Source organism: Coregonus clupeaformis, chromosome 4 (assembly GCF_020615455.1).
Source record: "Coregonus clupeaformis isolate EN_2021a chromosome 4, ASM2061545v1, whole genome shotgun sequence".
NCBI lineage: Eukaryota > Metazoa > Chordata > Actinopteri > Salmoniformes > Salmonidae > Coregonus > Coregonus clupeaformis.
In genome coordinates, this window is record NC_059195.1 from 1,248,249 (window position 1) to 1,263,139 (window position 14,891).

The 14,891-nt window shown below is 44.4% G+C and overlaps 1 protein-coding gene across 1 annotated transcript; it reads left to right on the forward strand.

Annotated features, from left to right (window-relative positions):
- Nucleotides 1-510: 510 nt before the first annotated feature.
- On the forward strand, nucleotides 511-14,781 carry LOC121543605 (transmembrane 7 superfamily member 3-like). Its single transcript, XM_041853620.1, has 12 exons — nucleotides 511-799; nucleotides 5,304-5,458; nucleotides 6,537-6,687; nucleotides 7,208-7,328; nucleotides 8,577-8,748; nucleotides 8,858-9,035; nucleotides 10,675-10,761; nucleotides 11,183-11,263; nucleotides 11,944-12,096; nucleotides 12,244-12,341; nucleotides 12,518-12,680; nucleotides 12,772-14,781. The coding sequence occupies exons 1-12, from the start codon at nucleotides 727-729 to the stop codon at nucleotides 13,023-13,025; spliced, it is 1,686 nt and encodes a 561-aa protein (XP_041709554.1). The 5' UTR covers nucleotides 511-726; the 3' UTR covers nucleotides 13,026-14,781.
- The last annotated feature ends 110 nt before the right edge of the window (nucleotides 14,782-14,891 follow it).

Below are 14,891 nucleotides of genomic sequence, written 5' to 3' on the forward strand. Positions count from 1 at the left end.
GCATATATGGTATTGTATTATTGTCCCAAACGATTTACCAAAAAGTGGCCCAATTTAGCTGATGTCACCCTACATTTCAACTAGCATTCTATTTTTATGATTGATGGACAAACTACAGCAACATATTTTGTGTTTTATTCAAATAAGTTTGGTTTTTCTAAAGTAAAATTGTATACAATTTGGGCCCGAGAATTTAATCTGCATGCATTTCGGTAATGAGAATTTGGTATGAAAATTTACAAAATCCTGGCGAAAATTACAAATGTATTTAAAATAAGACACTTTGCCAAAAACGAGACATCTTAGTCTTCAGAATGATAGTTGATTTTTGCAGATGCATCATGGTTTTGTAACTCAATTTCCTACAGACGTGTTTAAAACTGGTTTCTTGACAATCACCCAGTTGCTGTTTTGTTCGGTGAAAGGTTACAATCTAGGCGCTCTGGAACGCACGCTAGGACTTAGGACTGGGACCTGCCCAGTTTGTTTTTTGACGTCTCGCTGGAGAAAGGAAGTGGCTGGCAGCAGTTTACATTTCGGCAGTACGTTTGAGTGGCCGGACGTGGTTGGAGTTGTTCCGCTGAAGCAACAACAGCAATGAAAACGAATTCGTAGGCACACTATGTTGCACTGGCCAGTTGCAGGAAAGCCTTTATTGAATATCTCAGCAACTGTGTTTCCAGTGAATGTAGCAGACTAGGAAGTAGGAACGTGGGCCTGAAGAAAATGCTGTCCTCCTGGCGAATATACATACTTGTATCTTTCTTGGTCTGTGATGGAGTTGTAGCACAAGTGGAAAGTAAGTCATGTTATGCTATTCTTTTCAAATAAAATTGGCATTAGATTAACTTGAATAACTTTTAGATTACATCAAGGCTGCTGGCTGAAAGCCAATCATACTCTAGCTAGCGTCTTATTGTTTTAAATTAAGAAGATATGTTACGTCTTCTTTGAATCAGAGATATCCACTCCACTAACTTCATGAATTGTTAACCATTCCTATGTTGGAGAAGTTACCAATTGTTGTAGTTAGTCTTCACATTCAGAGGCTGGAGAAGTATGAACCACTCTCAAATTCATAGATGGAACTGTTGATGCACGGGCTGATAGTCCATGACATGAATTAACTAGTTGCATTTTGAAATGGCATTGTTTTATTTTTTTTACAACGACTCAAATGTCAACAAAAACATAAACAGTGGAGTAAAACATCCTTATATTTTGGGTTATGATGAGGTGAAGACAGTTGTACTAGTTGCTGGAAAAGTGGAAGCAAAAAAAGATTCAATATGTCTTCAACATTAAAATAGTTATGTGGAATTAGTCTGGGATTTCAAAATATTATTGTTCATGGTAAAAAATCTAATAAGCATTATCTCACGCTCAATTTCATACCCAGGTTGTATAGGCTATGTATATTCTACACTAAACATAGGATAAAATGCTGATTGTATACACCCACCCTTGCCATGCCAGTATGCACAGCATTCAAAAATAGATTTTCCTCTCATGGAATTTTATTCATTTTTCTACTACATATAATTGAAATGTAGGTCTATTTGCACTGCAAGGCATCTTCGGATTGGCCCTAGAGAACAGGTTGGATGCCATTGACAGATTTAATGCTTGAGAAAGAAGCAGGCATTAGGAATTGGCTGCTTAATCCCCCCCTCATCACATGTTAAACGAAAGGAGAATAACCCTCCATGGCAGTCATGCTTCTTTTTCAGTCTAACCTTCAAAAATCGGTCATGATGAGAATACAGTATACCCATGCGCAAATAACCCTTGTACCCTGACAAACCATATAATGTGTAACAATGATGTAGTGAGTTCTGGGCGTACTCTGCCCCTGGAAGGAATCATGCCCACTCACCCTGCCGGTCCTGACAGTGACTCCTCAGGAACCTCCCCAGCTCCTGGTTCATCCTCACCACCTGCCCGTTGGATTGAGGCCGGTACCTGCAAGTGAGGCTGACCGTGACCCCGAGCTTCTCCATGAAGGCCCTCCATACTCGTGATGTGAATTGGGGGCCACGATCGGAGACGATGTCCTCCGGAAGGCCATAATGCCAGAAGACCTGCTGGAAGAGTGCCTCAGCGACCTGGAGAGCAGTGGGGAGACCAGGAAGAGGGATTAAACGACAGGATTTAGAAAATCTATCCACTACCACCAAAATGGTGGTGAAACCGTCAGAGGAGGGAAGATCGGTTACAAAGTCAATGGATAGATGTGACCAGGGTCGCTGAGGCACGGGAAGCGGCAGGAGCTTCCCTGCTGGAGCGTTCCAGGGGGACTTGGTTTGAGCACATATGGAACAGGAGTTGACATAGCGAGTGACGTCCTGCGCTAAGGTGGGCCACCGGTATTTCCCAGAAATGGATTGGATAGTGTGAGAAATACCTGGATGTCCAGCGATGACAGCTGTGTGCGCCCAGGTCAGCAGCCGATCTCTAATCCCTGTGGGAACATAAATGCGCTCCGGAGGACAATTAGTGGGTGCGGGCTCCCTCTCCAGAGGCTGGCGGATGTCCGCATCAACGTCCCAGACCACAGGAGCTTCGACTCGGGAGGATGGAATTATGGGCACATTCTGGACAGGACCCTCCCCCGAATCGTAGAGACGGGACAGAGCATCGGCCTTGGTGTTCTTAGAACCTGGGCGATAGGTCAGCGTGAAGTCAAACCTTGTGAAGAAAAGGGCCCACCTTGCTTGGCGCGGATTAAGCCTCCTCGCTGTCCGTATGTACTCCAGGTTCCGATGGTGAGAATGACGAATGGTTCCTTGGCTCCCTCCAGCCAGTGTCTCCACTCCTCTAATGCCAACTTCACCGCCAGGAGCTCACGATTACCGACGTCGTAATTCTTCTCTGCAGGGGACAGTTTCTTCGAGTAAAACGCACACGGGTACAACTTCCGGCATTCGGGTGACCAGTCTGTAATTCTCATTCTCGACCATGAGATGGTAGGGTTGTGGCGTTGAAGCCAAGGGAGGCCGAGGATGATCTTGTGGACTGGTGCACTGGTAATGAAGAAGGGAATGTTCTCCTGATGAATGGACTCCACGGTGAGGGTGAGTGGTTGAGTGATGTGGGTGACGGTTCCAGATCCAAAGGCCGACTATCCAGGGCTTGAACCGGAAAAGGAGAGGAGAGTGGGTATGAGTTGATGTTAAGAGAGGAGGCAAGGGTCTGGTCAATAAAGTTCCCAGCGGCACCGGAATCCACAAATGCTGTAGACTCAGTACATGAGGGACAGTCAGATAGTGTAATGGACACCAAAAAGAGCCTAGTAGACAGTGATGAAGATGGAATACTCACTCCTGCCCTAGGGGGTGGAAGATCACGTGACTGTCCCTCTGCTCTTGTGGATCCCGGATTCGGACATGCCAGACACCTCTGGATCTTGTGCCCACCTTGTCCACAGTACAGAGAGCCCCAGCTGTATCCGTCTGTGGTGCTCTGCCGCAGGGAGACGAGTGACCCCTACCTCCATGGGTTCAGACTCTGATACCGAGTGTTCACTGAGGGAGGGAGAGAAGCGATGACAGTACCAGCGCTCCCGAAGTAGGTTATCCAGACGGATGGCCATCGCAATTTTCTTCCACGGTGAAGTTGTCGTCTCGACAGGCCAGTTCTGTCTGGACCTCTTCACACAAACCTCTTCTAAATAGCGTACGAAGCACCGGCTCATTCCATCCACTGGATGCTGCTACTGTCCGAAAGGTGAGCACGTACTCAGCAGCCGTCTGGTTCCCCTGCCGTAATTGCAGTAGCCGCTCACCTCCCTCTCTGCCCTCCAGGGGATGATCAAAAATACATTTAGCCATGAACCCCTCATAAGAATCAAGCTCCTCCTCTCCTCTCTCCCAGACGGCCGTAGCCCATTCCAATGCCCGCCCAGTCAGCAGAGAATTCACCGTGGCAACCTTGGACCTCTCGGTGGTGGAAGCTCCCCTCTGATGCGTAAAATATAGGGAGCACTGAAGTAGGAAGCCACAGCATTTGGATGGTGTACCGTCATATTTATCCGGGAGGGATAAATGGGCATCGCTGACCTGAGCGGGTTACTGAATGGGCTGATGTGCTGGGTCGACTGGTTGTAGAGTATCCTCCGCTGGATGAAGGCAACTCCTCCTGGGTGTGTTCGAGACGTTGCACACTGTGAAGAACCTCCTCCATAGCCGATCCCAGTTGTGCCAGCTGGTCATGGTGTTGACGTAGAAGATAACCCTGTTCATCGACCGTCTGAGAGATATTCTAATTTCCTGCTGCTTCCATGGTTGGAGTCGGTATTCTGTAGCAATGACGCTGTGAGTCGAGAAGCAGGTGCAGGTGAAACGTTTAATAAAACAACAAACATGAAACGAGACAGCGTAACAGTGGCGATATAGCATGGACACAGGAACAATACCGACTGAGGACTAAACGTAAGGGAGGGACATATAAAGGGGAGGTAATGAGGAAGGTAATGGAGTCCAGGTGTGAATCACAATGATCTGCAGGTGCGCGTAATGATGGATGCCAGGTGTACGTAATGATGAATCCCAGGACCGGTGGTTAGTATTCCGGCGACGTTGCACGCCGGAGGGGAGGAGCAGGAGTAGACGTGACATCATGTGTTGGAATATTCAACAGAGAGAGATAAGAGACAGGTGACAATTCAGGAGGTATGGACAGACAGAGAGACCAGAAAAGTAGACAAAAAGGCTGTAGAAAGGAAGGGGAGCAAGAGAGTAGAAAGTGAAAAAGTCAAGTGTAATACACAAGCAGTGAGAACAACCAGTACCCTATTTGGAGATTAGCTAAGCAGTGCCACAATAGTTGTTTTGTGTGAGGATCTGGCCTGGCTTGTTTTTGGTATATGTTGTGGATTGAAGGTGTCAATTCTCAGAGGTACATACAATAGGTGTAACCACATCGTCACTGGTCCCTGTGCGAGATTTATCAGTGGGCACTCAACAGAAATCAGAACAGCAGAACTGGAAAGACATTCACACTTACGGTTGGCCAACTCATAAAACATTTTAGAAAAAGGCTGTGCTGTTATCCTTGCAAGGTGAGGTATTGAATGGTATTGAAATATTTTTTACCCCTACCTTTTTGAGAAAAATAGTATTACTTGTTAAACAGAATCTCTTTCTCTGAGCAATTGTATTAGTATAAAATAATATAATTTAAAAAAAGAAATTGAGCATAAAATATAGCTCAGTATTCGGACCCCACTGTATGTAAATTAACCTATGTAACAGGTTGTGGATAGCCTGGGATGATAATGCTGTAACATCTATTTCCTTTCTCAGATCGCGTGGTTTTCCTGTTTAACACCTTTCAGAATGTGAGTATGAATGAGAACGAGACGGTGCAGGCAGTGGTCTCCAGAATCCCCCCTGAAGTGGCCTTTATCACCCTCCAGTTCCACACACAGCACAGCAATGCTACGCTGTCCTACAACAGGGTAAGACACTGGCTCACGTACAAACACACATGCTCACAGTAAAATAGATTTATGTAATAGTCTAATTCAGGTCAGTGTTCATTCATTCAATATTGCCTATTACCATATCAAACACGTGCGTACGTACGAACAAACACACACACACATAACCACACGATTGGCACTGATTGGTCCACTGACTTTTGGAGGGAAGTCAGATGATGTGCAACCAGACTGGTTGCACATCATGGGAGGAAGGCGGGGCATGAGGCAAGGGTAAGATGGGTTGACCAATCCTGGCCTTGGTCCCAGAGAACCTAAGGGTTGGGTGAAAAAACAATCGCCTATTTCCCTATCACACACACACCGTTTCTACTGACCCACTTGTGGCGGAGTCTTGTGAGATTTGCAGACACTCTGACTGAGTAGAGCTGTCATGTGTTGGGCTGGTCACAAGCTCTTTGGTCTTGACGGAAACCTTTGTGAATGCCTTTCCCTCTTACTACTGAAAACACTTTGAACTAACTCAAAGTAGTCCTAAATTAAAGTAGTCTAAATTAAAGTAGTCCTAAATTAAAGTAGTCCTAACTCATAGTGGGAATAGGCTAAAGCAGTAAACATGCTCTGACTGTAGTGAGGTCAACATGAAAACTGGCCCCAACTGTTAAGGGGCAAATGTACCAAACACAGCATAGACAGTTAATGAGTGTCAGCTGGAAGTGAATATCACCACAAGTCGTTCTTTCTCCACTGTCTAAACCATCTGGCAGGTATAGCCTACAGCTATGTGAGAACAGATGGTCAGCTGGGCGTCTGCACGTTTCAGTAGTACTTTACATTACAATACGGAGGAATAAAGCAGTAATAACATGGTGGTAGTATGGTAACTACTACGTTAGAGTTACTCACAATGGCGACATTATTTGCCAGGATACGGAGAAAATTGAGAGCAACTGAAACCTTCAGGCAAATCAGTGCATTAAAATCAACTAAAGATTGACTTAGAGCTTTAGAACATGGATCTTCATGGGATTTCAGGCTTTGTTTTTGCGACCGATTTGGATGGATTAGTGCTGTGATGTTGGCTGACTATTTGCAGATGCCAGGGCTGGGCCTCTCTCTAACAGCGGTGGACTCAGGCCTTCTCTCACCCCTGATCCCCGGTCAGACCACGCTCTCCTGGTTCCTGCTGGCCGCTGATGGGGACTCTGTGTCCGGCACTGGGGTCATCCTTCCCTACACCAGCTCTGGTATGTATGCCCTTCCATCATCAATCTCCGCTTCCCAAAATAATACACTAATTCCTCTACAGTTTTAGGTGACCTCCCACTACCTGTCAAGGGGCTATGTTGCCTTACATCACTGTTAGCATTCCAGGATATTTTACCTCTCACTACTCACCCTCAATCCACCATTGTTTTAACCACTCCATATACCATGTTAAAGCAATAGCAAGTGTGTCTAGTAGACCTAGAGTCCGTTTCAAACGAACCCCAAAACAAGAATGTCAGTTGGATTACTGAACAAAACAAATAGAAAGTCAACTGAGGACAAACTTCAAAGCTGTTTTGCCTTCCACCAAACTGATTGTATCTGTGTAGAGTAATCTGCACTCTACAACTTCTCTAAAGTCACCAGTAGGCCATCTGCATAGACCAATGGTACTAACTCAGTCTACTACTGCTACTACTGCACTGTTAATGGACTTCAAGAAAAAACAATGACTTGATTGGCTGGTTTTAATTAAATGTGTTTTCTCTCTCTCTGCAGACCCAGTCCCTGGAGCTTGTAATCTGGAGTTTGACCTGGACATTGACCCAAATGTCTATCTCCACTACAACCTTTTTGAGACTACTATCCGCTTTGCACCTGCAAATATTGGATATTCAAGGTAACAACACACTAGAGGGTTTATGGATTTAACCACTTGGATTTAACCACTTCTGTCTCACTGCAAACACATATGAGGCAGGGCACTCTCTGCATATGTTTTGGTTTATACATTTTAAAGTTAACCCTGGTGAAAAGCCAACAATTAGTCAAAGAAATAGTCCTGCGACTGAAAGACAATGCAATCTTATGAGTGCACTGTGCTGTCTTACATTTGTGTGTTTTTCATTGTTGTGGAAGCAGAGTAAGAAATGTCTTAATGGCAGGGCTCTGGCTAGGAATGTGCTTTAGTAGAGAAAAGAGCTTTACCCACAAGGGGCGAGGTACACTGATTGGAACCCAACCTCTTCAGCATTTTGGGATAGGGAAATCATAAAAAAAAAAAAATGTAAATAAATAAAATACTTTGTTGCTATGATGAGATAATGATCATAGGAGTTGGCAATATGGCACAAACCGATCTGGTGACCAGGCTATGAGAAGTGCTGTCTTTTAGTATTTCCACATACAGTACCTACTCGCATTACGTGGACCGCAGAGAGGAAACACACACACACAATCTTCCTGTTGTGCATCAAGCAGCTTCAATGTTACATTGGCCTGTGGTCTGTTGACTGAACTGTATCTGAATTTACCTAGAAGAAAAAGAAACTAAGATTTCAAATAGCAGTGATTCAAAAAGCAAAAGACCAAAGAGGTCTGGGGAGGTCTGTGGCGAAACCAAAAAGAGTCACAAAGATTTTGAATAAGATAAAATTGATGGAGACACTTGTTTTGTCTCTAAATTGTATTTTTTTTAAAGGATACTACTGCCCTTTCTGTTGCATTTTCATATTGCTGTATTATTATAATTATTTGTGACGGCTCTTCTGAGCCATCTTATTTAATTGTGAAAAATATTTTAACTTTTTTTTAAATAAAAAAATCTACAACATTTCTGTTTAAAGCTAGAATCCTTAATGGTGAAACAGCCATGTCCGTTTAGGATATTACAACAACAAAGAAGTTACTGTAAACAACGAACACTGTTTTTCCCTCTGACATCATTGCACATGCGATAGAACAGCAAAATATGTACAGCAATTCTTTTTACCACGCTGCCGGACGCTCCTCTGCTCTGTTTTCATCAACTAAACAATAACAAAGTCACTGGGGCGCACAGTGGCGCAGTTTCCCCAAATACGCATTCGTACTTTAAAGCAAACTTTCAGAATCCATTGTGAACTGACCTCTGTTGGCACCTCCTCAGGGGCTCCAATCCGCCCGCCTGTGACACTGAAGTGGGTGAAAACACTCGCTGGCGCCTGAGGTACGACATCTACCAGTACTTCCTGCCTGAGAGCGACCTATCAGAGCAGAGCCTCATCACCAGCATCCAGAGTGTGGCCAACGTGCAGACCATGACAGAGCATGGAAAAAGGGTGAGCTGATGACAGCTGTATAAAAATACAGATTGGAATCGTAGACTGTAAAGTTGCTGGTTGTGGTGTAATGGTATGGTGCGCTTTTCTCCTTTTTCTCTCCCTGTAGCTCATGACACTTTCGTCCAATGATAAGACGGAGGTAGTGTTTAGCTCCATCCCGGGCCAGGGTGTAATCTACTCTGTCATAGTCAGAGACCCAGTGATTAACACCTCTTCCTCGTATATCCCTGTCCACACCTACGCCTGCAGCTTCTCCTCCACCCTGGATGGCTGCGACACTCTGGGTAAGTGGGGCAAACAGCACTGGACCAAAAAGGTATTTTTGCAGGGAAACATCAGTCAATATACACTACATGACCAAAAGTATATGGACACCTGCACGTCGAACATCTCATTCCAAAATCATAGGCATTAATATGGAGTTGGTCCCCCCTTTGCTGCTATAACAGCCTCCACTCTTCTGTGAAGGCTTTCCACTAGATGTTGGAACATTGCTGCGGTTACTTGCTTCCATTCAGCCACAAGAGCATTAGTGAGGTCAGGCACTGATGTTTGGCGATTAGGCATGGCTCGCAGTCAGCGTACCAATTTATACTAAAGGTGTTCGATGGGGTTGAGGTCAGGGCTCTGTGCAGGCCAGTCAAGTTCTTCCACACCGATCTCGACAAACCATTTCTGTATGGACCTCGCTTTGTGCATGGGGGCATTGTCATGCTGAAACAGGAAAGGCCTTCCCCAAACTGTTGCCACAAAGTTGGAAGCACAGAATCGTCTAGAATGTCATTGTATGCTGTAGCGTTAAGATTTCCCTTCACTGGAACTAAGGGGCCTAGACCAAACCATGAAAAACAGCCCCAGACCATTATTCCTCCTCCACCAAACTTTACAGTTGGCACTATGCATTTGGGCAGGTAGCGTTCTCCTGTCATCCGCCAAACCCAGATTCGTCCGTCGGACTGCCAGATAGTGAAGTGTGATTCATCACTCCAGAGAACGCGTTTCCACTGCTCTAGAGTCCAATGGCGGCGAGCTTTACACCTCTCCAGCCGACGCTTGGCATTGCGCATGGTGATCTTAGGCTTGTGTGCGGCTGCTATATAGGATAAAGGATTACTTTATCCTATCCCAGGTATTCCTTAAAGAGGTGGGGTTTCAAGTGTCTCTGGAAGGTGGTGAGTGACTCTGCTGTCCTGGCATCGTGAGGGAGCTTGTTCCACCATTGGGGTGCCAGAGCAGCGAACAGTTTTGACTGGGCTGAGCGGGAACTGTGCTTCCGCAGATGTAGGGGGGCCAGCAGGCCAGAGGAGGATGAACGCAATGCCCTCGTTTGGGTGTAGGGACTGATCAGAGCCTGAAGGTACGGAGGTGCTGTTCCCCTCACAGCTCCGTAGGCAAGCACCATGGTCATGTAGCAGATGCGAGCTTCAACGGAAGCCAGTGCCAGTGCCATTCTACTGCCAATGTTTGTCTATGGAGATTGCATGGCTGTGTGCTCGATTTTATACACCTGTCAGCAACGGGTGTGGCTGAAATAGCAGAATCCACTAATTTGAAGGGGTGTCCACATACTTTTGTGTATATATAGTGTATGTCTATAATGGAGACATATCTATTTGCGTGGAAATCTTATGGAATGCACCTTGAAGGACAGCGTGCATTTCAGACCAGGGAAGATCAACACCAGTCCCCTAGGAATATGTTGTCAGCTGATTTCAGTCTCTATTTTGATTAGTAGCTGACTTATGAACCCATATGTCAACTCTAGTCAACAGTAACAAACTGTAATGGAGCAATTTCATAGCAGGAGGAAAAAGACAAACCGTCGACACAGGGTCTGCTGCTCTTATTAGACCAACAACAAGTTAGACCAACTATGGGGAAAGACAGAATGACTAAAGGCTGATGTACTTTATTTTCTTCTAGGAAAGATATCCACAACGATCTTCTTCACCATTGTTGGTTTAGCTGGCCTCTTCGTGTGCTTCTTTGGGCACCGCTTCTTCAAATGTGGTGAGTAAACAAGGGAAACAAGTGTTGATTTACCGAGTTTTCCACTACATCACTGGAAGATACGTTTGGGAAGTCCAGGACTTTTCCTCCCCATAGAACACCAGTAATAAATAGCCGCTTTATCCCAGCTATTTATGGTTTGTGAAAGTCCAACTCTCATTCAAATTCATGCCAGTCAGCTAATGAAAATATGGGCTGGAGGTTAAAGGTCTTGTTGTAAACTGTTGCTCCCATATAATGGGCAAAAATAATTTGAAAGAAAAATAATAAATAGACTGTTTGCTGTCATGTTTTTAGACCAGTACCAGGTTTAATCTGGGTCTGGGAAACCAGTCCTAGATGTCATGCTAGAGTCTTTACTGTGTTGCTCTCCCATATTAAACTTTCCTCCCTTGTTCCTCTCTATCTTCCTCTCTCTTAGAGCTATTCTGTATGGGCTTTGGCTTCGCAGCGTTTTTCTTTTTTATCTTGATCACAAGAACTACAAAACTGGACTATGACAGTAAGTTCAAGTGATTTCAAATGAAGATAAGAAGATTGTTGACATTGTCTTATCTAATGTACTTGCCTTTTTTGGCAGCCAGGTTGATAAGGATATTAATTATGTTGTTTTTTATTTGGTCATATGCTTGTTCAGTTATCTCTGTACTCCCTCTGTATTTTTTAATGCGTCTCCAAAGCATACAGTATTTTGGAATGAAATTAGCCATACAAACTGGCTTTGCTTCCAGCCAAATTGCATTAATCGACATAGGTCTCTCATTAGTGCGAATTAGATAGTCATGCCATATCAATATGATTTCCCCAAATACATTATCCAATTTTAATTTGGAAGCTCCCCATATGCAAGGTGATGTCAGCGTTGGCATGTATGTGGATGCGAGTATGTGTAAGTCATGGAGGATGGCGGTGAGCGTATGAATTGAGAATTACCCACCTAACCCTAATGTGATGTGGTCAATGGTGGAGCTGATGGATGGATGCCAGAGAACTCATCCAGGACGCAATGGGAAACTTCCCCTGTGCATAGCACACAGTTCAGTGTGAAACAACACATTTATGCATAGAACAAACATCTCACTGTAAAAGCACATGTTCCAGTAATTAAGTTGGAGCACGGGTTCCAACATGCTTTAGTGGAAAGACAGAACAGAAGTGTGTGTGTGTGCTTCCTCTCTGCAGTCCGTCTGACCCTGACAGCAGTGATTGGCGTAGTGGGGGGAGTTATCCTGGTGATGAGCTGGTGGCGCTTCGGCTCGGTCATGTCCTGTGTCATCGTAGTCGGTCTCATGCTGGGGTTCCTCATCTCCTCCACTGTCTTCTTCACGCCTATCGGTAAAAGAACCAAAAAACACCTACGTCAGATTATTATTTATTTTATTTACAAGTTCAAGCAGGATAATGCTCAGTCAGATTAATGTTGTATGACACAGAAAGTATTGTAGCAACGTGGTAAAGAAGTTATCATCACCACTTCCTCAGGTGACATGGAGGTGTTCCGTTCAAATGTGGTGTTCTGGGTGACGTTCAGCTGCATCGTGGTCGTGGTACCGCTCTTCTTTGTGCGCTGGCCAAGAGAGGTAGGCCCTGATCCCCACCCTTCTGCACTTTCTTTACAGTGGCTGTCCAATTCTACGTCATAGTCCCCTCCCACTTTAAACTCAAGAAGGGCTTAGAACTTTCAACGCTTTGGGAGGACAAATGTGGAAATGGAGCCTCTGGGTAATATTGCTGTGTGGGTGTTGTCTTTCTGCAGGGTAACATCACTACGTGTGGTGTCGCTGGAGCCTATGCTGTGGTGCTGGCTGTGAATGCTTACATCTATATCAGCCTCTCGTACATCACCCTTAACATCCTCAAGCGCTTCCTCAACGACAACTTCAGCAAGGCCTTTACTGATGTGCCTTTCCAGGACATCGGTGAGTAAAATCATTTCTTTCTTTTTTTTAACCCGATTCTGACCTTTCACCCTAACATCCTTTTTGTCCTCTCTCATTCTTGGTCTTCCAGATTTCATCATGATCACAGTGTGGGTGGTTCTGGGTGTGTCTGGTATCGTGCTACAGTTCTACCGGGAACGCACACGGCCCTTCTTCCCCCCCAGCCCTTACCTCATGTGGCTGCAAGAGCGGGAGCGCCGCAAGACAAACGTTCTGGACCCAAGCCACCACACATCCTCACTCCCTTCCCGTCTCCTCGCCCGTGCCCGACAGCTGACTAGCTGGAGAGAGTCCGCTGGTGAGCGCACACCCCTCCTCCTTTAAACCCACCCACTCGACCCAGACCCATTTTACCCAGCCAGGTAGCACCATTGCGTTGGAGCATTTTTATTCCAGATTATGGATTTTCGATTCTATTGATGATGGTAACAGTCCAGTAAGGTAGTGTTTATATGCCCGTGGTGGAACTTTGGCATGTAACTTCTGCAGAATGTGTCCCACAAAGTGCACACAGAGAATTTAAAGCATTATTTTCTACCATAATTTGTTTCACTTCCTTAGTCTTGTGGTATTTGGTGGCATGTTCTTAGAGGGTACTGAGGAAGTTGTTACCGCTACCACTTAATATTTGTCCCCCCAGTTTTAATGGGTATGACACCACTGTCAGGGAGTTCTGGGTATGCCCATTTCAGCTCCAATGGCTATATTGTTTTTTATGTTTTGTCAACATTTTTGTGTGCAAACTGTCACTTTTACACCATGTTTTATAAAACTGTATGTAGAGGCCACTCTTTTTTTCATTTTCTTTTACAAATATGATACAATTAGATTTTTAAGAAATATGAGATGTTATATTGAAATATGCATGTGTTTTGGGGACCCATTTTGCGAAATGTAGTTGTTGCATCGAACACTACTGTATGGGTGGGAACTTGCAGCCTAAAATGTATCCTCTTGATTTCATGGACATGTTTGACAGCACTCTAAAATCATAAACCACAAGTGGCAGGTGTAGGTGGATCCTGAGCACTGATGTTTATAGCCCTTCAGGATTTCCTCCGTGTTGAGCAGTAGCAGGAAGAGGAAACGACAAGTGTCACAGCCTCTTGCTGTCAGGTGGCCTAACACTTCATTTAAAGTGGGCCTGCTGTTGATGTTCCTTATTGCCAGCTTTCGTTTGGTAAAGCATTTTCAGTGTTTCCCCTATGACAATGTCCTGCTAGCTGTTCCCATAGACTTCCAATCATTGAGCCAACGACTGTCCATTTAAAAGCGTGTCTCTGCAGAAATATATTAATTTAAAAAATGGTGGCAACAATTTAGCCACCACTGCTAAATGAACATAGGGGAAACACTGATTTTAAGGTAGTCCAATACGTGTCTTGTGGGACTTTTCTTTAGGTTCTTTCTCTCTTATTACCCACCCAGTATGTGCTTTGGTATGAAAAGCTGTCTTATTGAGGCATTAATAATGTGTACAGGAATTTGCCTGCAGAGTCACCTGACATGGTTTATTAATGCATCCCATGACCGATGTCAGTTTTTCCTCCAAATGTTCAGTATTATTGAAGCTTGATTAAGTGGATAATTTAAGAGATTATTTTCCCTCTTGTGCAGAACAAGGTATCCTCAGATGCAGTGTAATATCCCACAAGTGATTTTGTAAATCCTCGCCATTTGCACACGACAGGATGTTGAATTAAAATTTGATAGGGAATTTATTGATATTTTATGATTAGCAGAATCACCTGACAGGATTCAGATTAGGATTACAATGTCAAAGATGGGAAAGAGTGAAATGCACGTAGAAATAGCCATTTATTGGTTTCCAAACCAAAACACACAGGGGTGTGATGAGGCCAACATAAAGTTATAAAGTTATTATTATGCACTAAGATTACTGATGAAGCTTTCTTAAAGATCAAGGTTGCCTTCCAGTATTTTTCACTACAGCTCTTAGGTACTTACCTTTTCATGTGCCATGTCATGTTTTAAAATGGGCTGTTTGTCTACAGTGTTTCTGTTTTGTTGGGAGAGAAATGTAGTTAATTATTTAATAAATTGTTTTTCCTAAAAATCACTTGTGTTCGTTTCTCTGCTCCTCTTGTCCCAAAGTGTGTCATCAGTGAAGTTGTGATGTATCATGGTGCAACTATTAGGTCCAATTTACAGTCTACATACTGTAAGTTG

What these genes read in the sequence shown, in the direction of transcription:
- LOC121543605 (XM_041853620.1), top strand. Translation starts at nt 727, where the DNA reads ATGCTGTCCTCCTGGCGAATATACATACTTGTATCTTTCTTGGTCTGT. An exon ending in TACAAAACTGGACTATGACA is followed by an intron (nt 11,264 to 11,943) that starts GTAAGTTCAAGT and finishes TCCTCTCTGCAG; the next exon opens with TCCGTCTGACCCTGACAGCA. An exon ending in TTGTGCGCTGGCCAAGAGAG is followed by an intron (nt 12,342 to 12,517) that starts GTAGGCCCTGAT and finishes GTCTTTCTGCAG; the next exon opens with GGTAACATCACTACGTGTGG.